We start from the raw sequence: 25,291 nt of genomic DNA, 5'->3' as shown, positions 1-25,291 counted from the left end.
AGGACGTGTAGACGTTATTCATCGAAATAGACTATTTCGATGTCGCAACATCGAAGTAAGCTATTTCGAAGTTGGGTGCACGTGTAGACGTAGCCTAGACGTTCCCTCGCTGTGCCTATTTCGATGTTGGGCTGAGCAACGTCGAAGTTGAACATCGACGTTGCCAGCCCTGGAGGACGTGTAGACGTTATTCATCGAAATAGCCTATTTCGATGTCGCAACATCGAAATAAGCTATTTCGAAGTTGGGTGCACGTGTAGACGTAGCCCACACGTCCTCCAGGGCTGGCAACGTCGACGTTCAACATCGACGTTGCGCAGCACCACATCGAAATAGGCGCTGCGAGGGAACGTCTACGGCTACGTCTACACGTGCACCCAACTTCGAAATAGCTTATTTCGATGTTGCGACATCGAAATAGGCTATTTCGATGAATAACGTCTACACGTCCTCCAGGGCTGGCAACGTCGATGTTCAACTTCGACGTTGCTCAGCCCAACATCGAAATAGGCACAGCGAGGGAACGTCTACACGGCAAAGTAGCACACATCGAAATAAGGGAGCCAGGCACAGCTGCAGACAGGGTCACGGGGCGGACTCAACAGCAAGTCGCTCCCTTAAAGGGCCCCTCCCAGACACACTTTCATTAAACAGTGCAAGGCTACGTCTACACGTGCACCCAACTTCGAAATAGCTTATTTCGATGTTGCGACATCGAAATAGGCTATTTCGATGAATAACGTCTACACGTCCTCCAGGGCTGGCAACGTCGATGTTCAACTTCGACGTTGCTCAGCCCAACATCGAAATAGGCACAACGAGGGAACGTCTACACGGCAAAGTAGCACACATCGAAATAAGGGAGCCAGGCACAGCTGCAGACAGGGTCACGGGGCGGACTCAACAGCAAGCCGCTCCCTTAAAGGGCCCCTCCCAGACACACTTTCATTAAACAGTGAAAGATACACAGAGCCAACAACTAGTTGCAGACCCTGTATATGCAGCACGGACCCCCAGCTGCAGCAGCAGCAGCCAGAAGCCCTGGGCTAAGGGCTGCTGCCCACGGTGACCACAGAGCCCCGCAAGGGCTGGAGAGAGAGTATCTCTCAACCCCCCAGCTGATGGCCGCCATGGAGGACCCCGCTATTTCGATGTTGCGGGACGCGGATCGTCTACACGTCCCTACTTCGATGTTGAACGTCGAAGTAGGGCGCTATTCCCATCCGCTCATGGGGTTAGCGACTTCGACGTCTCGCCGCCTAACGTCGATTTCAACTTCGAAATAGCGCCCAACACGTGTAGACGTGATGGGCGCTATTTCGAAGTTACTGCCGCTACTTCGAAGTAGCGTGCACGTGTAGACGCAGCCCAAGATACACAGAGCCAACAACTAGTTGCAGACCCTGTATATGCAGCACGGACCCCCAGCTGCAGCAGCAGCAGCCAGAAGCCCTGGGCTAAGGGCTGCTGCCCACGGTGACCACAGAGCCCCGCAAGGGCTGGAGAGAGAGTATCTCTCAACCCCCCAGCTGATGGCCGCCATGGAGGACCCCGCTATTTCGATGTTGCGGGACGCGGATCGTCTACACGTCCCTACTTCGATGTTGAACGTCGAAGTAGGGCGCTATTCCCATCCCCTCATGGGGTTAGCGACTTCGACGTCTCGCCGCCTAACGTCGATTTCAACTTCGAAATAGCGCCCAACACGTGTAGACGTGACGGGCGCTATTTCGAAGTTACTGCCGCTACTTCGAAGTAGCGTGCACGTGTAGACGCAGCCTACATGCCAAAGTAGCACACATCGAAATAAGGGTGCCAGGAACAGCTGCAGACAGGGTCACAGGGTGGACTAGTGCTTCCGGGGCAACAGCTAGCCACTCCCTTAAAGTGCCCCTCCCAGACACATGCAGCCTGCACAGCACGCGGTCTGCAGAGCCATAGGCATCCACACGTAGAGCGACGCAGTCATGGACCCCCAGCAGCAGCAGCCAGAGGTCCACACAGCCGCCCCTGCAGGAGTAGTGCTCGCCCTGCTCGATGCCATGCAGGAGGCAGCTGAGCACCTCCTTGCCACAGAGGAGGAGCTGCCCGCAGGAGAGGAGAACTCAACCCCCAACCCTGCAGCACCCCGCCCCCACCCCCTGCTGCACACGCCGCCGGCTGTGGAGCTACCCCACCAGCACTGACTGGTGGGAGCGGGTGGTGCTTGGAGAGTGGGACGATGACCGCTGGCTCCAGAACTTTCCGATGAGCCGGCAGACATTTCTGGAGCTATGCCAGTAGCTCACCCCCACACTCAGGCACCAGGACACCGCCATGCGGCGCACCCTAAGCGTGGAGAAACGGGTCGGCATCGCTGTCTGGAAGCTGGCCACTCCAGACAGCTACCGATCCGTGGGCCAGCAGTTTGGCATCAGCAAGGTCACCATCGGGGCTCTCCTCATGGAGGTAAGAGAACCCACGGGGAGAGAGGGAGGCAGCCCTGGCAGGGGAGGGAGGGGAGGGGGGCCCTGGCAGGGGAGGGCCACACACACCCTGCACACCCCTCATTGGTGCTCTCCCATGTGCTTCCCCTGCAGGTTGTCCATGCCATCAACTCCCTGCTCCTCCACAGGCTCGTGAGGCTGGGGGACCTGGATGCCACCATCGCGGGCTTTGCCACCCTGGGCTTCCCCAATTGCTTCGGGGCTCTGGATGGGAACCACATCCCCATCCGTGCCCCGGAACACAGTGGAGGACGCTACATAAACAGGAAGGGCTACCACTCAGTGGTCCTCCAGGCCTTGGTGGACAGCCGGGGCCGTTTCCTGGACATTTATGTGGGCTGGCCTGGCAGCACCCACGACGCCCGGATATTCCGGAACTCGGGCCTGTGCCGCCGGCTGGAGGTGGGGACCTACGTCCTCCAGCGGGAGATCCCTGTGGGGGACACCACTATGCCCCTCTGCATCATCGCAGATGCAGCATACCACCTCCGGCCCTGGCTCATGCACCCGTACAGGGGCCATCTGTCAGCCAGCCAGGAGCGCTTCAACCAGCGCCTGAACCACACGCGCCAGGTGGTGGAGCGCACATTTAGCCGCCTCAAAGGGCACTGGAGGCGTCTCCTCACCCGCCTTGATGTGGGCCTCACCAACATCCCCCAGATTGTGGGTGCGTGCAGCACCCTACACAACCTGGTGGAGAGCAAGGGGGAGGCCTTCTTTCACAGCTGGGCTGTGGAGGCCGGCAGGGCCGATGTGCAGCCACCCGCTGCCCCCAGTCGCCAGGTGGACCCCGAACGGTATCCGGGTCCGGGAGGCCCTGCGGGCCCAGTTCGATGAAGCCGTGGGGTGAACGCTGGCAGGCCCCCCCACAGCACCCCCGCATCCTCCACAACACTCCCTGCCCCTACGCACACACCATAGAACACCCAAGAACACAGCCCCCCCACTTTTCTGGTAAAAATAAAAGCAGACAGTTGTTTGTCAACTCAAACATTTTCTTTACTACAACTCTTATACTATTATCATTATTATTATAAATATTCTGAACAAGACAAACTATGTACAGGGGAAATCAAACTGATAAATATATATACATTATAAAAATCGGGATAACATGAAAGGGGAAGACAAGGAAGGGGAGAACTATTTACATGGGGGGGTAAGGATCAGCAAAGTAATGGGTCACAAATACAAACTATTTACAAGAAAAGAATAATAAACTGGGGGGAATATATACAAAGGGGGGGAGCCCACGACCTGGGCCCCACGCCCCTACAGTCCAGCGCTGGGGGTGGGCGGCCAGGATCCCCGCCTCGGCCGCAGCCCTGGCCAGGGCTGGCTGGGGGCCGGGCAGACCGGGAGATATGGCCGGCGAGTGTCAGCTGGCCCCAGGTCCCCCTCGGTGGAATGGCCCTCGGTGGCGGGTGGTGGTGCGACGGCGGACGGCGCAGCGGGTGGAGCAGCGGGTGAAGCAGGCAGGGCGGGCGCTGCGTCGGCTGGCGCAGCCTGGCGGGCTAGGGAGTCCGTGATGCGGTTGAGGGTCCGCATGTAGGCCCCCCATGCCTCCTGGCGCCAGGCCAGCGCCCGCTCCTGGAGGTGGAGGCGGCGACCTCCAGCTGCCGACGGTGCAGTGCCAGCAGCTGGGGGTCCGTCGCCGGTGGCTGGTGGTGCTGCGTCCGCCGTCTTCCCCGCCGTGGGGCCGGTCGTTGCTTCGTCGAGGGGCTGGCCTGGAGTGATGGCCCCGGAGGGCTTTCCGGGACCACTGACGCCTCGCCGGCGCTCTCTGGTCCTTCCGATGGTGCAGCTGCGGAACACGAGGCGGGGAAGAAGAGTGGAGACAGCCATTAGTGTGGGCCCCAATCCGTGGCCCTTGTCCCCCCACCCCTCTGTTGCAGGTTCCCCATCCCCATCCCCGGGAGATGCTGCTGTGATGGGGTTCAGGGGTCCCCCTGCACTGCACCCCCGTCCACTGGCAGGAGTGACTCTCACTCAGCAGGTACAACAGGAGGTTTATTAGGCAACAGATGCCCAGTTTCTCCCAGAAGCAACAGTACAGCAGTCAGAGACAGTCCTTCCAACCCATCCTGGGGAGAAGACCCCAAGGGGTGCCCCTCTGGGGTGTAGCTTTCCCCCTCCTCAGGCTGGCTGCCTTCAAGCTCTCCCTTCCCCTAGCCTCTAACTGTCGCCCCCGATTCAAACCCAGCTCGGCTCCTCCCTCCTCTTTGTTCAGGGCAGAGGTGTAACCTGCCAGTTGTAGCCCCAGGATCACCCTTAGCCACTGGGAGCTATTCAGCTTGTTTCTTGTATCTAGCCTGAGTCTCACATTTGCACTCCCCCCACTCCATCACATGCTGCTGCTGCTGGGTGTCCCACCCCCTCCCCCCGGGGGACCCTAGAGGTTCCGCTCCCCCCACCCCCGGGGATGGGGCATGGCACTGTCGTGCTGGGGGGGCCAGGGGCTGATGCACTCCTGTGAGGGACATGCGACTGCTGTCCTTGGGGCCATGGTCATCTGGGCATGTGGAGGGCCCTGGCCATATCTATTACCCCCGCCCCTCAACCCCTGGGGTGTGCACCGGCGGGGTACATACCTGACGGTCCACTCCCATGGTCAGGGGACACCCGGGGGGCAGACGCCTGGCTGGAGCTCCTCGAGGCCATGATGATGTGCAGCCCCCCGTCACTCGAGGAGGACTCCCCCTCCTCCTCCTCCGGTGCCCTGGGGGTGGGCTTCTGGGGGGGCCCCCGGGGTGCGGGGCTTGCCTCCGGGGCAGACTCCGCCTCCGGGGCCTGCTGGAGCTCCTCGGCCGAGGTATCAAGAGTGGCCGAAGGGGAGGAGGTGTGCCGGGGGCCCAGGATGTCCCTGAGCTCCCTGTAAAAGGGGCAAGTGACGAGGGCGGCCCCAGATCGGCTGGCCGCATCCCGGGCCCGGGCGTAACCCTGCTGCAGCTCCTTCACTTTACTCTGGACATGATCCGGAGTGCGGGCAGGGTGACCCTGGGCGGCCAGGCCCTCGGCCAGCTGAGCAAATGCATCCGTGTTCCGCCTCTTGGTCCCCATTACCTGGAGCACCTCCTCCTCACTCCAGAGCCCCAGCAGGTCCCGAAGCGCAGCCTCCATCCAGGAGGGGCCCCGCTGCCGCTTCCCCGCCTGGCTGCTGGGCTGTGAGCCCTGGCTTCCCTTGGGGGGGTCCCCTGGGGGCGCTGGTGGGGCTGCCGGGCGGCCATCACGTTGGGTGGGGGTGTGAGTGTCTGCGGAGGAGCGTGCAGGTTAGCCGCGTGTTACTGCTGCTGCCTGCACGCTCTCTCAGTTTCCTGCACAGGAAGGCAGGGGGCGGGGAGCTTTAAGGGGCCGCTCCACGCAGCCACCATTGAGCTCAGTGGCTGGAGAGAGCGTCTCTCAACCCCTCAGCTGATGGCTACCATGGAGGACCCCGCAATTTCGATGTTGCCCGACGTACAACGACTACACGTTCCCTACTTCGACGTTGAACGTCGAAGTAGGGCTCTATTCCCATCCTCTCATGGGGTTAGCGGCTTCGACATCTCGCCACCTAACGTCGATGTTAACTTCGAAATAGCGCCCAACACGTGTAGCAGTGATGGGAGCTATTTCGAAGTTGGTGCCGCTACTTCGAAGTAGCGTGCACGTGTAGACATGGCTACAGTGATGTATAGGCTGCGTCTACATGAGTAGTATTTTTCTGGCAAAAATGGGAAAAAACCTGTGAAGCATCTACATGCAAAATGTGCTTTGTTGACAGTTTGTGGACAAAACCCAGCCCATCCGCCAGCGGCATTTTACCTCTCCCGCTTCAGGTATAACCGCTCTCCCGACAAAATTGTGTCAACAAAACAGCCATGTAGATGCTCCCAGGCCCTTTTGTCAACAGACAGGGCTTCCGGCTCACCCTGTTTGCAGAGCTTCCAGTCAGGTGTTCTGTCAAGAGAGGACCAGGCAGTCTGGCTGCTCTCTGTGGATGGAGCGGATTGCTCTTTTGATCTGCTTTTATGTGTAAGTGTGATCTGTTGACAAAGTTTTGCTGGGAAATCCCTTCCTACAAAGACGTCTGTTGACAGAGGCTTCCCATGTATACATGGCCATAGACACTGACTGACACCAGGGCAGCATAGGCCTATTCCATGGGAAGCCCAGGAATTCTTCATAGCACTGGGGCTGGGAGCTTGTTGTTTGGGGAGCTTGATGCCGCTGACTGAAGAGCTGGGGATGCTGATTTCACACTTCCACTTGTCTTTCCACCACTACCGCTGCCCTCCTTCTCCCGTTTGATATTTTCTGGCTCATATCCAACTTGCAGTCAAACATGGGGAGACAGAAAAGACCCTTCAACTCTCCGCTCAATAGACAACACAGTGTATTGCAGGGGACAGGGAATTAATTTCTTCTAGCTGAACTATGGATAAGTATGACAGGTTGCTAGAGACATGAGTGTTAGGCCATTCCTGCTCTTAAAAATTAGTGTATGTCTTACACACTGATTTGGAGATACATGTATAAGTCAGTGAACTAGTCATAATGGCTGGTGGCTGCAGATCTATACAGATTGAGCCATGATCCTACTGTGTATCTCAAGAGGACCAGAGCAGAGAGAGCATGAGCATCCTTTGTCCGTGGTTGGAATGGCTTAAAATCATCTGGAAATATAGAAGTGTCTGAAAAATGAGAAAAATACAGTAAAATAAGCAGAGGAAAAGCCCCAAACAAATGTCAGAAACTGAGTATAAACATTAGCCGTGCCCTCTAGAAGAAACCTTCACATCCAACACAAACAGCAGTTCAGTGTGTGTGGATAGAGAAACCCTGCCCCATAAAAGTGAAACCCAAGTGAAATAATCAGTTATACAGAAGCAGCAACATGGCAGGGGAAGGGGTGCAATTGGTTGCCATTCAGGGGAAGCTGATCAGCAATAGCAGCATGATCCTCCTCACTTTTCTTTCAGATTAGGACCCCAAGTGTACAAGCAGATTCTTACGGGCAGGCATGGGGGCCTGTCCAAGTGACTGTACCTAGGGGCAAATGGCAGCTATGCCGTGCTTTTCTTCTGTGAGAAGACATTGTGCCTCTCCCCAGCAGTAAATTACTAACCTCTGCCCATGCTCTATGCAGATATTAAGTAAGACATACTGATGCTTAGCAAAGCAGCTTCATGAAATAAAGCCCAGCTGAAATGACTTAGAAAGTGATGCCAGTGATTGAATAGGCTGGTTGTTTCCAATATTAGTAAAATAAAATAAATAGACCAGTCCTCGCTATGCAATCACCTACAGCATGTATGATTTTTTTCAGATGAAAACTATTTAAAGTGTTACTGAACATCTAACAAATGGAAAAGACGTCCAAATTCTGCTGCGCTTCTAAAGGTCTAATGATGTCAGAGATTAAGGCCTTTCCTGCTTAAAAAATCCATGAAGGCTGCAAAGTTCAATCTAGTCTGTGAATTTTCAGCCTAGTTCAATTTAAAAGGTTGGGTTACAGCATATGACACCCAAACGTAGTACATTATGAATTCCACACCCTTCCACAAGACTGGTGTATTTAGTGAGTGAACCGAGTCACTCTGCTCTTTTCCCATCTTATGTGTTTTCCAAAATTATATGAGACTAAAATTGTCATTTCAACTGTCAAGAGGAAAAAAATCAGAATAATGAATTTGTAAGCCAGTAAATCAATAAGCAACATGTTGCTAAGACTTTATAAAAATTGTGTTCTATTGGAAGGGTATCACGTATACTGTACATGATGTCAATGCCACCAAATGTGTAATATAATGCAGTTTTAAACAGGGTTTCCAGATACCCATGGCCTGCCCTATATTTTGTCTTTCATAGTACATGATTTTTTCCTGTTAAGACAGCAATACAAGATTTGATAAAGCAAATCTAATTACTGGATGTATTAATACCAAGCTACAGCAGAAGTCAGATTTTTTACATTTCAGAAGTAAGAGAGAAAAATCCTTTAAATCACCTTACAAGTTTTGCAGAATTCATTTTCTCCTCCCAGTAAAAACTAATTATCTTTGCAATTATCAGCACAGATGGGGCAAAATTTGAATTTTCATGATTATTTAATAAGATTTGGTGCATTGAAGAATATATACCCAGTGAGATCATTCAGCTGGCCTCAGGATTAATGAGTGTCCTGAACAGGAGATGCCACAGAGATTGAAGGAGCCTTTATAACAGACTGCTCCACTTCACAGTCTTGTCTGGCCGCTCCCCAGAATAAATAATTGTAAAGGGCACATTATCATTTAGCTTCATTTACTCCTTAGACCCTGGGAATTGTTCAACTTTGTGACAGGAAAGAGCCTAAACCATAATGCCTCTTTGTAAGGCCCTGAGCACTCTTGAGCTTTGAACCCCACATCTGAGCCTGCCCAAATTGTAAGGTGTGTGTGTAACCACCTACAGGCAGGCTTGGCCCTGGGATTTCTGGAGTGTAATGCATGAGCTGCTACAGTTTGAGCTGAAGCCAGCAGACTCACAGTTATGGCTGTAGAGGAGACTTGTTCTTTCTCTCTGTATAAGTGGTCTAACTGCCACTATGACTATGTCTACACTAGCCCAAAACTTTGATTACATCTTCAGTGCCTCATTAGCACACCACCGGCTGCAACACTTCAAAATTGCTGCAGCCCACTGACACATGGCTCGTCCAGACTGGGGTCCTTTTCGAAAGGACCCCGGGAACTTCGAAATCCCCTTATTCCTGTCTGCTGATAGGGCTAGGGTTCTGCTGATAGGGCTAGGGTTCTGCTGATAGGAATAAGGGGATTTCAAAGTTCCCGGGATCCTTTCAAAAAGGACCCTTATCTGGATGAGCCACACGGCAGCGAGCCATGGCAATTTCGAAGTGCTGCGACCAGCAGCATGCTAATGAGGTGCTGATATGTATTTCAGGGCTTCATTAGTAATCTTCGAAATGGTCATTTGCATGGCAATTTCGAAGTTTTGGGCTAGTGTAGACACAGCCTATGTGAGACAGTGTGTGGGTTACACTTGGATTTGGTTCGTGCTGCAAACTGGAATCCAGGTCCATGGTTTTCTTTCAGGCCCATCCCTCTGGAGCTATGCTATACCTTCACAGGGTTTAAAAATGTGTAGCTGATGAACATGAATTTTCTGGGTGTGGATGGCAGATATTCTTCCATAGCTAGAGCAACCAGAAACATGACCAATTCCAAAAGCAGCTGCTCAGGACTTCAGAAAGGATTCAATGCTGATTTTAGTTGACTAGTTGATTTTTTTCTTTTTTTGACTCTTCTTTCAAACAGCCAGGGAGCAAGTTCGATCTCTCTAGCAGAAATCCTGATATTCTCAAACTGTGAAACCTGTCAGTTGTACATGAAGCCCATTTGTTAAAGACAGTTACAAATTCCCAAGTTCCGTTGTAACAGAGTTACTTTTCAGTTGAGAAATGCACTTGAAGCCTTATAAAATAATATACCACATGCCACATCAGTAGCACCAGATCAATGATAACAATAATCTTTAGTCATAACTCTGTCAGTATTTCCACAGTTTTGTGTAAGGCTTCCTGAGTTATCTGTGGGAAAGTCTGAATTACACTGTTCCAAAGCTAGGCATTTATAGTATGTATGATCAACTATGTGCATAACACTTTTCTGGATGAAAGCGGTGGCTTACTTATCCAAACATCAGGCTGCCAACATCCAGTCCCCATGGCATCATGGATTCAAATACTGGCAGGTTCAATTCATTCCTTCAATCTTTCATGGTAAAGCAACTTGAGTTTGACTCGGTTTCCTGTATGTAGCTACTGATACCATAAAAACCAGATGCCTGAGACACAAGGCTGTGACGATGGCTTACGCTGGTCTGGGGCATTCAGAGCTAGTCTTTATAACCCACACATTAGATGGGCACTCAAGGATGTTCTGATTTACAATACCCTAGGCAGTCTCAAAGGACATTTCTACACTTCAGAATTATTCTGGAATAGCTTATTCCAGAGTTATTATTCCAAAATAAACTATTCTGGACTAACGCATCTACACTATAGGGACCCTCCAGAATAAGCAAAATGTATTACAAAATAGTGTGTCCACACACAATAGAGCCTATTTCAGATTAGCGCCTCTGGAAGCACTCAGAGGAGGGCACCAGGGCAGGTACTTCCCATGCCTGCTTCTTCAGGGAAGCTGCTCGGGATGGCCATCTCACAAGGCCCTTCCCCCTTGCAGTTCATATATTGGATGCACTGGGCACATGCATCCTTGCGCTCTGGTTGATCTTGCAGACACCACAGCACTCACAGCATGGAGCCGGAGTAACTGTAAACCACTAGCCAGGCTCACTAGCTTCTTGTTGCATCTCATGGGGCACACTTTCTCTAAGCCGTCTGCATGTTGCTCCAGCAGGACAATGATGCGGACCAGCCAGACCCCCTCACACAGCTTCTGGAACTCATGTTGCTGCACAGTACCCTCAATCTGCTGCACACCATGCGGTGCCACTCTGGTGGCATGTCACCAACTGATGGGGTGGGACCACATAGTCCTGCAAGGATGGGATGGTCAGAACTTCTTCATGGTGAAGGCCACCTTCCAGGAGATCTGCAGAAGTTTGCCATGCCAAACAGCTATCGCTCTGTCAGAAACCAGTTTGGTGGTGGAAATCCACCATCAGGGTCGTACTCCTGCAGGTCATCCACACCATCAACCAGGTGATGCTGAGAAACAGGGATACCATCATGGATGACTTTGCTGCCATAGGCTTTTCCAACAGTGGGGAGGGCCCTAGACAGAACACACATCATCACCCTGATCCCCACTCATCTTGCTGCAGACTATGTCAACCCCCAGGGCTACTTCTCCATGCCCTCTTTGGACCACAGAGGCTGCTTCACAGACATCAATGTGGGATGGCTTGGAAGCTCACAACACATGCATGTTCTGGAACTTCTGCCTCTTCTGGATGATGTATGCTGGCACCTTCATCACCAACTGCACCATCAGAGTTGAGTAGATGGGTATGCCTTATCATCCTTCTGGTTGATGTGGCTTACACCTTGCTCTCCTGGCTCATGAAGCCCTGTATGGGCAGCCTAGGCCCCGGCATGGAGGACTTCAATGCCAGGCTGAGCAGGTGCCACGTGATGGTGGAATGCACATTCAGCCATCTCAAGGGGAGGTTCCGGAGTCTCCTCACCTGCCTGTATCTCAGCGAGCATAACATTCTCTTTGTGATGGTGGTCTGTTGGGTGCTCCATAACTTGTGTGAGAGTAATGGGGAGGCTTTCCTGCTAGTGTGGAGGGCTGAGGCAGAATGTCTGGCCAGGGTATTTGAGCAGTCAGCTACTGGTGCCACACACAGAGCACATAAAGTGGTTTTGCTCATCAGGGAGGCCTTGAATGACAGTTTTCTCCCGAGTATCTTCTAAGACTCTCCCCTGGGCCTCTTCACTAGGGGCCCCTGCTTTGCCATGGGTACCTTTCATCCCCCAACCCTCCCTTCCCTTGCCCTCTCTTCCACTGTCCCCCCTCTCTTGTAGACCAAATGATAAAGAATACTTTCTGGAACAGCACAGAGTGTTTATTGAGTGGATGTACAACAGAGGAGGGAAGGGGACTGGAACCTGGAATGTGGGAGAGGGGAGGGGAGGGGAGCTCATGGGTGAGGCTGTGATTTCTGTCTGTTGCCAGGTGATGGGGAGGCTGCAGCTGCCCAGGGGTCCCACTGTCCCATATTCTGAGGCTCCTGTGGAATCTGTGGAGACTGGGAGAGGACAGGGACATGGACCTCAAAACCAGAACTACATTATTTCAAAATAACTCCTGGTGTGCACACACAACTCCAGTTATTTCCCTCTAGTGTTGACCAGGGCAAATAGAGGGTCTTCTGTAGAACTATGATGACCACTTTTTAAAAGTGCCCTTGTTCCCAAAGACAGTGACAGTGCACACTTGGACATCATGTTATAAGTTATAGCTTGGGAAAGAGCCCAAATATACATGTCTACTGCGTAAGCAGCATAATGAGTCTTACCTTAAGCCTTGTTGATCTGGCTTGGGTAAAGTACACTAACAGGCTACATCAACAAACAAAGTACATATGTGGAACAAGCTAATCCTGGAAAAGAAGCCCTCCTTTCTAGAACTGTTTGAAATTTTACAGAAGCTTGTATCATGGACCACGTAAATATTCTAAGATCCATTTTACTGCAGAAAAAAATGGTTGCAACCAGGATGCAGGCTTATGCTGTTATAATGACTGTATTTACAGGTAATAGTTTATTGTTGCTAAACTGCGTCTCTGCTCACACCTCTCTGTGTCTTCTGGCAGTTAAGACAATGCTGACACACAGTTTTTGGCCTGAATGCCAATTTGTTATTTGCATGGTATTTAGAATGCATTATGAAATTGAACTGGGATAGGATGGCAAACAGATTTCTAAACAAAGATGCAAACAAAAATGTAATTCAGATAATAGCTTTAATTTTAATTATTTCATAGGAATGAAAAACTAATGGACCGTTAGCAGCATTAAATTTGAGAAATCGCTTTTGTCATTCAGTTTCCATGGTAATCATTGCTATTTTGAAACAAATAGCTAATTTAAAATTTTAAGAATTTGGTGAGTAAACTCAGCTATATTACTTTTAATAGCAACAGTAATTATCAATTTTTGCAATTACAGATCAAAGGGCATATTTCATTATTTTTTTAAAATAAAATACATCATCCCACATGGGGAAAAATTAACATATTGTATATGAATGGTATTCCTGATTTTAAATTCTACAGTGAAATAATTATGCACAAAAGAAGGCTGGATAATTTCACTTTTAAAAGAATGTGCAATGCATTTAGCTGGGCAGATGCTTATAACTACCAAAACAATTTATTATTCATTAATATTCCTTCCTAACCCCCGTGCTAAATTTTAATCTATCTCACAGCCTAACAGTATGCAAACTATTATTTTACATACTGAAAAGTATACCAAACTGAGATAGGTGAACCACATAGGCAGTTCTATAAATATTGACTAATCCTTTAATCTAGGGTGCTTTTATTTTGAGTGACAATGGTGTTTGCTTGCACAGCCAACCGGGAAATAACAAGCAGTATCAGCCAGTGCTTGTAAGGAGATTTAATTATTCTTGAGAGCTAGATATGGATTTAATCTATGGCTTTTCAGTGAGGTTTGCATGTATGTTTTGTGCTGATCACAATACAAACTGGAACGTATAATTCACAAAGCAAAAAACAGTTCTGTAGCATTTTAAAGACTAATAAAATGATTTATTAGGTGATGAGCTTTCCTGGGACAGACCCGCTTCTTCAGATCTGGAAAATTCTGATCCAGATCTGAAGAACTGTGTCTGTTGCATGAAAGTCCATCGCCTAATAAATTATTTTGTCAGTCTTTAAAGCGCTACAGGCCTGCATTTTTGTTTTGTGAAGATCCAGACTAATGCATCTACCTCTCTGTGACTATGGAGCATTAACTTCTTGTTATTGTTTGAAATCTCATTCAAACTGCTTAAACAACAGAGATTCACATACAGACAATTAAATTCATATGAAATGTTTCTTAATGTGCAGATTCTTTACATTCCAGGGTTTACCTTCTGCAAGCAAAGTAACACCGTTGTGTAGTTTCGTTCTTTGCCAGACATCACTACTAGTTAATTGAAAAATGCAAATATACTTGATTTACAAATAAATGCTCTTTTTCATGGAAATATTTTCATTATTTTTATACTGAAGTAACTTAAGATCTGATTCTGTGCTGCTTTTTCACCTTCTATAGACATTAACTCCTACACAATCTAAGTACAAAGTGGCTGTGATTGCTATTATTCTGACTTTTTACCCACTTCCCACACTGGATGCAAAAAATGGAGAATCAGCCCCCTTTTTTTCTTCACACTGTTATGAACGGCAGAAAGTATAAACTGGGAGGGCAGATGCAATGATATATATGAATGGCTCAGACAGGTGAAATGGGGGAATATGAGTGCGTAGACAGACTTTGTGGTGTGCCATTTACTTTGCTAATTCACTCTGTGAAGGATGTAGTTTGAAGTTTTGATTCATACATTCTTAAATAAATTCTGATGACTCTGAGGGGTACAGCTCTTGGCATACTTAAGCACCCAGCTGATCCTACTACCTCAATGGTGTGTACACTTTTAGCCCTGACACAAAAACCCAGTGACACCCAAATTACTACAGCAGCAATGTACAACTGATTATATACAAAACCTGTGGACACTTTATTCTCTATGTTGAAGGCAGAAAAAGTGGACTACATCAGGAAGATGATATACTAAAACATGGGCTGAAGCAGAACAGCTCAGTGGAACTTCACTTTTCATATAGTCAAATGGTTTCTCAAATAGCAAAAAGCAGAAGACAACAGCATATAGATTCCTATAAACTGGGTAAGGCAGATATTGTTCTGGCCCACAGTCAATGAAGATTTAGAAAGTGAATTTGACTTTCAGAAAGTCAATCCCAATTATTCATATTTCTGCCAGGTGTCACTACACATTAATGTACAAAAGAAATCTCATGATGGAATATATATAAATCTAGCTAGGAAACAGAGAAACTCCAGCAGTAATAGTCCATTGCCAAAAACCTAAGAAATAGTATTGACTACATATAATGATTTGCAGTTTCGTATGGAAACTTCACACCATAATTTAAGAATGATAAATGACAAGGGTCATTGCTAAAATAAGGGGCTAATTAAGATAATGATTGAGTAAAGTGGACAGACACTGAATTAGTGTGGCTGGTATTCCAAACTAATCAAAAGAGCTTATCTCGTTTCTATACTTTCTCTTGAAAACATTTCTGTGTTGCTGTAGGAGGTCAATCTCTTTACGGGTTAGCATGCAAAGACAGGTACAGTATGTGATCTGAAGTTATTCTAGACAAGGGTAATAGTGTGTTATCATATGCTGTTAACTCCATGCAGAGTACTTACACAGTTTATGAGAAGCCAACATCTAAACCACTTCCGTTTTAGAGGAAGATAAATTATTTCAAAAATTCTTTTGGTTAATTACGTCCTAATAATCATATTTTGTAATCATATTTCAACCAAAGAGTTCAAGACATGCCATCTCCTCTGATGAAGAAAATGGAATCTCTGTGTTATAGCTCGTGAGTTTTCAACCAAAACCATAAGTACTCGTCACTCTTGAATGGTGTGTGCTGGTATTGTCCCTGTCTACTTTGTATGAGCAGGGAAACAAAGTAGGCCCTATTTAGTACATTTCAGATTTTTGCAAGATGTGGATTACTAGATCACAGCGAATCTGTTGAAGAAGGAAGATGAAAAATCATTCCTAAAACATGGTGAAGTGAGCATAGAATGTCAGGACATCAGCTATGTATGTTCAAAGAGCCATTTGTTTGCAAGGCTAAAAGGTCACCCTGCAAAAAAACGAAATCTATAAAAGGAGTGAGGACATGATCACGGGAAAGCATTTTTCCAATTAAGGTACTTACAGGGGTCTCATCCCCATAGTATTTCAGCACCTGACAGACATTAATGCACGTCCCATAAAACCTCAGGGGGTACAGGGAAGCACTAATGTTCCTATGTTACAGATAAGGACCTGAGGCCCAGACAGTTGCCCACGGTCCCATATGACGTTTGCCGCAGAGCTGTACTTCAGCCGGGACTCTCGCAGCTGACGGTAGTGCTGTAAACCCTGGACTATCCTTCCCCTCAACTGAATTAAGATAAATGAGAAAAAATGCCCTTCAGTCTCTGATCTATGTAATAGTTTAGTTAATTTGTATAGCTAATAACTGTTCTTGGCTTTTACCATGTGATAAAATGGTATTTTCCCAAAAGAATTGTCATGTTGATAGCCATTCTGCCGTGAAAAGCAATCACATATTTATGTCAGTTTCATTACAGGAACATTCTCCACATATTTGTATCTTGTCCCTGTCTCCATCAATTATCACTAACTGATGGTGTCCAAACAAGTGTTTGGGCAGCATCTAGGAGAAGGCCCTGGCCCGATTAGCAACATTAGGCACTACTGCAGTACAAAAAACAGCATCTACCCTAATTGTGGTCAATCACTGGAAACCAAACTTCCCCTAATAAACTGATTTTCTCTCTAAATATAGTTCATTTTATTACTTTTCTAAAACAGTTTGAGGAAAAACTGGCCTGCATGTACTTAAATCTTATATTTTATTTGATTTTGCTTTTTAGGTATTCACTGTGAAGAAGACATCAATGAATGTTACACGAACCCTTGCCAAAATGGTGGAACCTGTGAGAATTTTCCTGGAAATTACATTTGTCATTGCCCATTTGGAGAGAAAGAAGGGATTTCTTATGGCGGCAAGAACTGTACGGAGGTCCTTCTTGGCTGCAGTGGTCATCAATGCCAAAACAGCAGCTTATGTATCCCTCATTTAATAAATGGCCAACATGGATCCACCTGTTTGTGCCCACCTGGATATACTGGAATACACTGTGAAACAACAACTACCTTTTCTTTTGACGGAAATGGTTTCCTTTGGTTGAAGAGTGACATGACCCCTCTAACAGGACCTTTCTATAACATAAATCTGAGATTCCAGACTGTGCAACCTACAGCTTTTCTATTTCACCGAGGGGAGAAAGATACATTTTTGAAGTTGGAATTACTGAATGGTTACTTACACTTATTCATGCAAGTCAATAACCAGCCACAGGCTCTTTTGCATATTTCACATAATGTCAGTGATGGAGAATGGCATTCTGTGGAGGTAACCTTAGCAAAAGCTGTTACCCTGAATTTGCTTGACAGCTCATGTGTAGAAACATGTGTCAATAAATCTACTGCTGCAATAGATAGTGATCAACTGCTGCTTGCATTTCAGAGCACATTCTTGGGAGGTTTACCGGTAGGAAACATGAGCAGTGACTCTCCACCTACTACCTATAATATGCATTCTGCACCTTCATTTGTAGGCTGTCTTCAGGACATTGTAATAGACTTGAATGTTATTACCACTGAGAACATAACAAGCGAAATATCTTTAAATGTCAAAGCAGGCTGTACAAAAAAGGATTGGTGCGAAAACCACCCTTGTCAAAATAGGGGACGCTGCATCAACTTGTGGCTGAGTTATCAATGTGACTGCTACAGACCCTACACAGGGAAAAACTGTTCAACAGGTAGGCGGATGCTTTTAACATTAATGTATTAAATGTCAGCTCAAAGAAGGATAACAAACAGCAAATTTGCTTACAGCAGTGATGAAATACCATAAATATTCTGACTTTTGGGGCTTAGTGCCTGCTGATAAGGAAACACAAGAGTTTAGTGGTAGTGCTTGTTCATTATTTTCTAGTTCTCTCTCTAGGAAACCTACATTTCAGCCAGGCAGAAAAGTTAAGATAAAAGGATGGATTGCCTATCCAGTTCTTTAATTCTTTTGACACTAAACTTTGGGAAACTGATTTGCTGTAGGTTTAGCAGCCCAGGACTTACAGGCTTCGTCTATACTACAGACTAGGGGAGGTTTCCCTGCTCTCGTACATATACTTGCACTGGCTCCGATCAAGCTAGACTGAGTATAAACAACAGTGTAGCTGTGGTAGCAATGGCACTAACAGTAGAGGCACAGCTGAGCCAGCCTGACTAAGAACCTCCCTGAAATTGGGCTAGCTAACTCAGGGAGAACTAGAGTGAGCACAGGTCCATGACATAGCCTTTGCCCTAGCCACAATATGTGTATGCAAAGCTCTGCTCACGTTTTGTAAGCAAATAAAGTATGAATAAAATATTAGAGAGGTAAAAAATCTTAAATATTTTTTAAAAAATCATGCATGAGCTTTTCACCAGCAGATTAAGTCTGATAGTCAGTAGCCTCATTTTACCAACCACCCTAGGAGGGTTTGAGGATTGGTAATCAGATATTTGGTTAGCTGGTTGAAGCCCAGCCCAAGATGAGAGTTACCAATAGCTGTTACCATCTAAGAACTGCCAAGTGGCAAGTGTAAAACAAGTCCACTTCCCACTGGCCATGCACCTACATCTCAAAAACCTATTACCTGGCATCCTTACAGAGAGAGTCAGCAGAGAAGCCAAAACCTGAATGGGTGTGGAGATGGAATTACTCTCATTTCCTGCCACGTGTTTCACCCAGTACGAAGTGAGGCCAACTGGAGGGACAATATGAGGTCCTTGCATTGCTGTCTGCTATGCTCTGCCTTCTAGATGGATAAACGGAATGTGTCATTCTCCAGATTTGTAAAGATAATACCTTTCAGGATCAGTTTGAGCTGAACCCTCCTCTACTTCCTCAGCAAAATGTCTGCTGAACTCAGACAAGGAGTTTTGCCTGGGAAAGAAGTGCAGGATTCAACCCTCTATTAAGAAAAAAAAAACCCATCCTCCACTCCTTGTTACTGACTTTCTGCTAACACATGTCATGTTGTTAAGATGAACAAACAACAATTTATTTTTTGATCCAGACAATCTGGAAAAAATGAAAAGCGTCAGCAATGACCTGGCTAAATTCCAAGGGCCAAATCTTCAGTGACTATAAATTGGATTAGTTGTATTGAAGGCAGTGAAACTGCACTGATTTACACCAGCTGAGGATTTGGTTCCATGGGATTATTGGATGTATTTCTCCAAAAAGCTACACCTTGAAATCCATATAGAAATGTTCAAGTATTATATTAGTTGATGTGCTGTATTTAATAGTTATTGATACCTTATTTCTTTTTCACTGTCAAATGATAAAGTCTGAGAGGTAATTCTAACAGACTGCTTTGAACTCCAGTTCAAATTTATCCAAAGATTTGAAAAGCAACTTTGGAGTATAGGACAACATCTGGTAAATATGTTTGTCTCTTTATATACAGTAAAATGAAAACCATTCAGGGTCAGGAGAGGCTTATTTTTGCATTAGAACTGTTGAGAATGATTTAAAAGTATTTGGTATTTTTCTGCTGACCACAATTTTCCTTGCAAATCATATTACCATGCCACTTTGGTACATGGATTCTAGATATATGCAGTACTTAAAATACTGTGGCAATAGGGAGGAGGGAACTTGTGGCTAGGAATAACATAAGAAATGCTGGTGTCTTTTTGAAGAAAAATTACTGCCAAGTATTTAATTGAAATGAGGCAATATTTTCGGTACACATACAAAATAACAAACAGATGTTGACTTATTTCTATCAGCATCCAGATGTAGTGACTCAAGAAGTTAATATTAGCCAAGGTGATACTAACTGCCTCATCAAATCCAAGATCAGATTCAGGATCTTTATTTTTTTATTTGAAGCAAAGAAAATGAAAAATTCAATTGTACTAAAACCTTTCCTCAATACTCATCCTGGCTTCTGATGTTGCAAGGCTCCTGTCTTCCAGCTCCTGAAGCCATTAGAAATGTTCTCTTTTTTCACATGAAAAATGCTTAATTCTTAAGGACTGCTTTCTAGAGAAGGTGCACTCTACAAAGTTTTCATGTCTCAAAAGACCCATTCCAGCAAATAAGAAGATTTATTTCTACATGCCATGCTTTTAACAAGCAGATAGAGAAGTAAATGTAGATAATCTCAATCATAAAATTAAAACATTTCATACATAGTTATTTATGAAATTGTCTATTCAGGAACAAGTCAGGGATTTATTCCCTTTAGAAAATAATATTGCTGTGGCACATACTAACGCTATGGTTATTAAGGGACTGTAAGAGTTTCCACAATCAATCCTCTATTTTCATTGGTTTTATAACCAAGTCATAAAAAACAGTGCTGCAGGCAGAAACTTGACATATGAAATCCCAGACCAGGAGTTTTGATTAACAAAATAGGACTCTGACTGGTTAGTTACAGGAGTGATTTCTTTGTTTAAACCAGGTTGACACTTTTTATGCATTTGACATACTTAAATATATATCTCCTGACCATGTTTAGGTAGAAAGAATATAATATGGAGAATAAGATTTCAAAACTTAAAATGTTAAAAGTTGAAATGCTGTGATTTAAAAAGCTAATGGACCAGAATAAATAGTTTTTATTAGAATGGTTTGGGAGACATATTTTCTGTTCTTAATTCAAAGTCTTAGCTTCATTGTGGAAAATAAAGAGAGACAAGGAGAGAGAGGAGTTCTGGTTTAATCATCTTAACTAATAAGCACATTTTTTAAAAAAAGTCTTAAATTCTAGATTGTTTGCCTGCCGTAGTGATTTATCAGTGTCAACCTTTGGCAAAGCCTGATCATACATAGAAATGACATTCACAGTGAATAGTCACAGAGAGGTAGCAGTGTTAGTCTGTATCGTCACAAAACAAAAAGGCAGCCATTTAGCACTTTAAAGACTAAGAAAATAATTTATTAGGTGATGAGCTTTTGTAGGACAGACCTAGTTCTTCAGATCTGGAAATAGTGAACCGGCATGATGAATATATCAGAGAGAGATTAAAAAAGGAAATGAAATGAAATGAAAATTGACAAATCAGCTAGTGGGGGATGAAGGGTGGGGAGGAGGGGGAAGAAAATTACTTATTCCAAGTGTCTACTAAGTTAAGTGACTTGCCTGAAATCACTACAAGTATCAAAGGTGGGGAAGCTGTCTTTGTAATGCATAAAGTAATTGCTATCTCTATTAAGACGAAGGTGCAAAGTGTCAAACTTGAGAATAAATTCCAGTTCAGATGTCTCCCTTTGTAATCTGGTGTTAAAGTCTCTTTGTTGTGGGACACAGATTCTGAGGACTTTAATACTATGGCCTGCTCATTCAAATGTCTATTCAGATTCCTAAACTCTGATTTGTGTCCATTCATTCTTTAGTGAAGTGATTGTCCAGCTTGTCCTGTATACATGGCAGAGGGTCATTGCTGGCACATATAACATTCATAGACGTATAGGAATATGAGCACCTGATCTTGTAACTGATGTGATGTCTCTGGAGTCAATATGTGGACGAAGTTGGCAACAAGGTTTGTTGCAAGGAAAAGTTCCAGGATTATTATTTCTGTGGTGTGCTGTGTGGCTGCAAGTGAGAATTTTCCTGGGGTTAGGTGGTTGTCTGTAGGACAGCACAGGCCTCTCACCTGGAGCCTCTGGGACTGGAGCATCATTTTCCAGTATAGATTGTAGGTTGATAATGTGCTGGAGGGTTTTGAGTTGGGAGCTACAGGTAACGACAAGTGGTGTTCTGTTATTAACCTTCTTAGGCGTATCACAAAGTAGCTGGTGTCTGGGTATTCATCTGGCCCTAACAATCTGGTTTTTTTACTTCTCCCAGTGGGTAACTAAATTTTACGAATGCCTGGTAGCGATCTTGAAGTATTGTGGTCTCTGCCAGTAGAACTGGAGCACATCAGTTGCAAGATCAGGAGCTCATATTCCTGTACATCCTCTAACGTTATGTACCAACAATGCCCTTCTGCTATATATATATATATATATATTTATATATATATGTGTGTGTGTGTGTGTGTGTGTATAGGACAGAATGGACAACCACTTCACAAAAGAAAAAATGGACACAGATCAACCATTAGGAATCATTATGTACAAAGGCTGCAAAACGGGAAGAACTGAGTCTGATAATGTACTTGATAGCACCAAAACACAGAGCCATCCTGTCTATAGGGTGAGGTGGGTCAGCATCCCTTTGCCCTGCACTTTTGGGGGCCATGTAGATGCCACCCCAGCCATCCTATGGATAGGAGGGGCAAGATACTTGGGCTGGTCTGGGACATTACCTGGGGCTGGGGCTTGTGTGTGGTGGTGGTAGGAGAAGCAGGCGGTTGTCTCCTCCTGCACTCACCATGTAGGCGGTGGGAGCAGTAGCCCATTTTGCTCTGCTGCACTTCACTCCCAGCCTGCTGGACCTAGCTTCTCTGCAGCAGTGTAAAGCGCAGCAGAGGAGAACAGGCCGCCGCTCTCACCACCCACATGATGAGCGTGGGGGGGCAGCGACCCCCTGCTGCTCCTACCTTCGCCACATGCAACTCCCAACCCCAGAGGCACCGCTTGGAGGGGAGTGGGCTGGGTTATGATGGGCAGTTGCCTGTGGAACTGGTGAAGGGGGTGTTGTCCCAGGCCCTGACCCCGCCCCTCGAGGTGGCCCTGCCAAAATAATGCCTCATCTTGCTCCCTCTGAAGCCAACGAGAATGTTGCCATCGAAGCCACTTAGATCAGAATCAAATCTTTCTTTTAAGCTATTTTATTTTCTCTCTCTTTCCTCCTCATTTCAAGAGTACCTGCCAGGCCGATTTGGACTTGAGGACTCCTCGGGGTATGTTGCTTTTTCTGTTGATGCCAGTCAGAATGAAAACTTGACTATCTCAATGTTTGTCCGAACACGGAAGTCTTCTGGCTTGTTACTAGCTTTCAAGAACAGTACATCTCTGTACATGAGGATCTGCCTAGAAGATGGGAAATTAACCATGTTAGCCTCCAATTCTTCCAAATTATTAGGCATGCGAACTGTGAGTGATGGAAACTTTTACTTCATATCATTAAAAATAGAGCCAAATAAGGCTGAATTGTTCCAATCATCTCAACAGCTAGGCTACATTTCTACTCAGACACTAACAATCCAACGTATGGATATTCTGTATGTTGGAGGACTCCCAGACAAGCAAGAAACTGATATGAATGGTGGGTATTTTAAAGGCTGTATCCAAGATTTAAGACTGAATAACCAACAACTGGAATTCTTCCCTGTTACCACATCACTGTATTCTGTTGTCAATCGAACACTGATCAACGTGACCCAGGGCTGTACTGGTGACAATCTTTGCAAGGTAAGGATCCCATTTCTTACAGCATGTGTCCATGTTTAGAGGCAGGACTTCTCTTTTGACCCATTAATATTCCCATGCACTATAAGACTGTAATAAGTTCTTACCTAAACATATAAATGTGCCAGTAAGAGCAGATTTTGCTGAATAGTGCTGCAAATTGAGGGCATCAACAGTATATATATGGAGAGGACAACAGGAGGAGCTGAGGATAACCATTTACTAAACCTGCTATCTATACACTGAACCTGTTGGGCTTTACAGCTTCCAATCCAAAGTAAACACAACACTGTATTCTGCCAAGCAAGTCTGACTTCCTTATGCAGGAGTCCACTGCCGCTTGCTAACACTTCATTGTCTCTACTCTTTCCATTTAGTCCAACCCTTGTCACAATAGCGGCGTTTGCTATTCTATCTGGGATGACTTCACTTGCACATGTCCCCCAAACACAGCAGGAAAAGCATGCGAGGAAGTTAAGTGGTGTGAGCTCAGCCCTTGTCCTCATGAAGCACAATGCCAGCCGGTACACCAAGGATTTGAATGTAGGTACATTTCTATCATTCCTACAACCTTTGAAGAACTGAAACAATCTCAGCTAATGTTGTCAAGTATCAGAGGGGTAGCCGTGTTAGTCTGGATCTGTAGAGCAACGAAGGGTCCTGTGGCACCTTATAGACTAACAGAAAAGTTTAGAGCATGAGCTTTCGTGAGTTAACTCACTTCTGCATCTGAAGAAGTGAGTTAACTCACGAAAGCTCATGCTCTAAACTTTTCTGTTAGTCTATAAGGTGCCACAGGACCCTTCGTTGCTCAGCTAATGTTGACTTTCATGAACTTTTCAATTAAGTCAAGCATTTCAGTCCTGGCTTGACAAAGTCCTTGTTGGGATGATTTAGTTGGGGTCAATCCTGCTTTGGGCATGGGGCTGGACTCGGTGACCTCCTGATGTCCCTTCCAGCCCTAGGATTCTATGATTCCATGCTTACAATCCTCAAGCATCCCGAGTAAATTTTGTTCCTCAATAAAGATGATAATAAACAATAACAAATAGAGTCCTGATCATTGCTACTAAAAGTGAAATGAATGGAACAATGGGATAGTAAACTTCACATTTCATAGTAAACATCACTGTCTATGATCACAAATTAATCATGGGCCTCTTTTTTTGAATCATCCACCCATTTGGAAAGCAATGAAGTGAAGATTCAGATCATAGAATCACAGAACACTAGACTGGAAAGGACCTCGAGAGGTTGTCAAGTCCAGTCCCCTGCCCTCATGGCAGAACCAAGCATCATCTAGAACAGTGGTTCTGACCTTGGGGTGCACGCACCACCTGGGGGTGCATGATTCCCCTTCTGGAGGTGCAAGACATGCCAGATGTTTTAGAAGGTAAATCATTGGCTTGGCTTGAATTCAGTTAGCCACTAACTGTTAGTGCATCTGTTACAGTTTGTTACAGCAAAACTCTGCAACATCTCTGGGGGGTACTTGCATATTTTGAAATGCCTCCTGTGCTATTATTTGTAGTGAGTAATCTTACATATATTTAATATGCATTTAAACATGTATAGGCCCCCCCCATCTCCATTTTTTTATTTTTGATAAGGGGTGCAAGAATATATTTTGATAACCAAAGGGGTGCAGGCTGCAGTAAAGGTTAAGAGCCACTGCTCTAGACCATCCCCAATAGATAGCTATCTAACCTGCACTTAAATGTCTCCAGTGATGGAGATTCTACAACCTCCCTAGGCAATTTATTCCTGTGTTTAACCACCCTGACAGTTAGGAATATTTTCCTAATGTCCAGCCTAAACCTCCCTTGCTGCAGTTTAAGCCCATTGCTTCTTCTCTTACCCTCAGAGGCCAAAGAGAACAATTTTTTCTCCCTCCTCCTTGTAACCCACTTTGAGGTACTTGAAAACTGATATCATATCCCCCTCAGTCTTCTCTTTTCTAAATTAAACAAACCCAGTTCTTTCAGTCTTCCCTCATAGCTCATGTTCTC

At 45.9% G+C, this 25,291-nt stretch overlaps 1 protein-coding gene across 1 annotated transcript in view; it reads left to right on the top strand.

The window, feature by feature from the left end:
- Positions 1-25,291, top strand: part of CRB1 (crumbs cell polarity complex component 1) — a 156,503-nt gene that overhangs the window by 66,402 nt on the left and 64,810 nt on the right. Inside the window, exons 6-8 of the mRNA XM_075003295.1 lie at positions 16,726-17,679; positions 22,735-23,285; positions 23,660-23,825. Of these exons, the coding sequence (XP_074859396.1) occupies positions 16,726-17,679; positions 22,735-23,285; positions 23,660-23,825 (1,671 nt within the window). The remainder of the gene's footprint in view (positions 1-16,725; positions 17,680-22,734; positions 23,286-23,659; positions 23,826-25,291) is intronic.

This window comes from Carettochelys insculpta, chromosome 9, assembly GCF_033958435.1.
Source record: "Carettochelys insculpta isolate YL-2023 chromosome 9, ASM3395843v1, whole genome shotgun sequence".
In the NCBI taxonomy this organism is placed as follows: domain Eukaryota; kingdom Metazoa; phylum Chordata; order Testudines; family Carettochelyidae; genus Carettochelys; species Carettochelys insculpta.
This window is presented reverse-complemented; position numbering and strand designations above follow the sequence as displayed.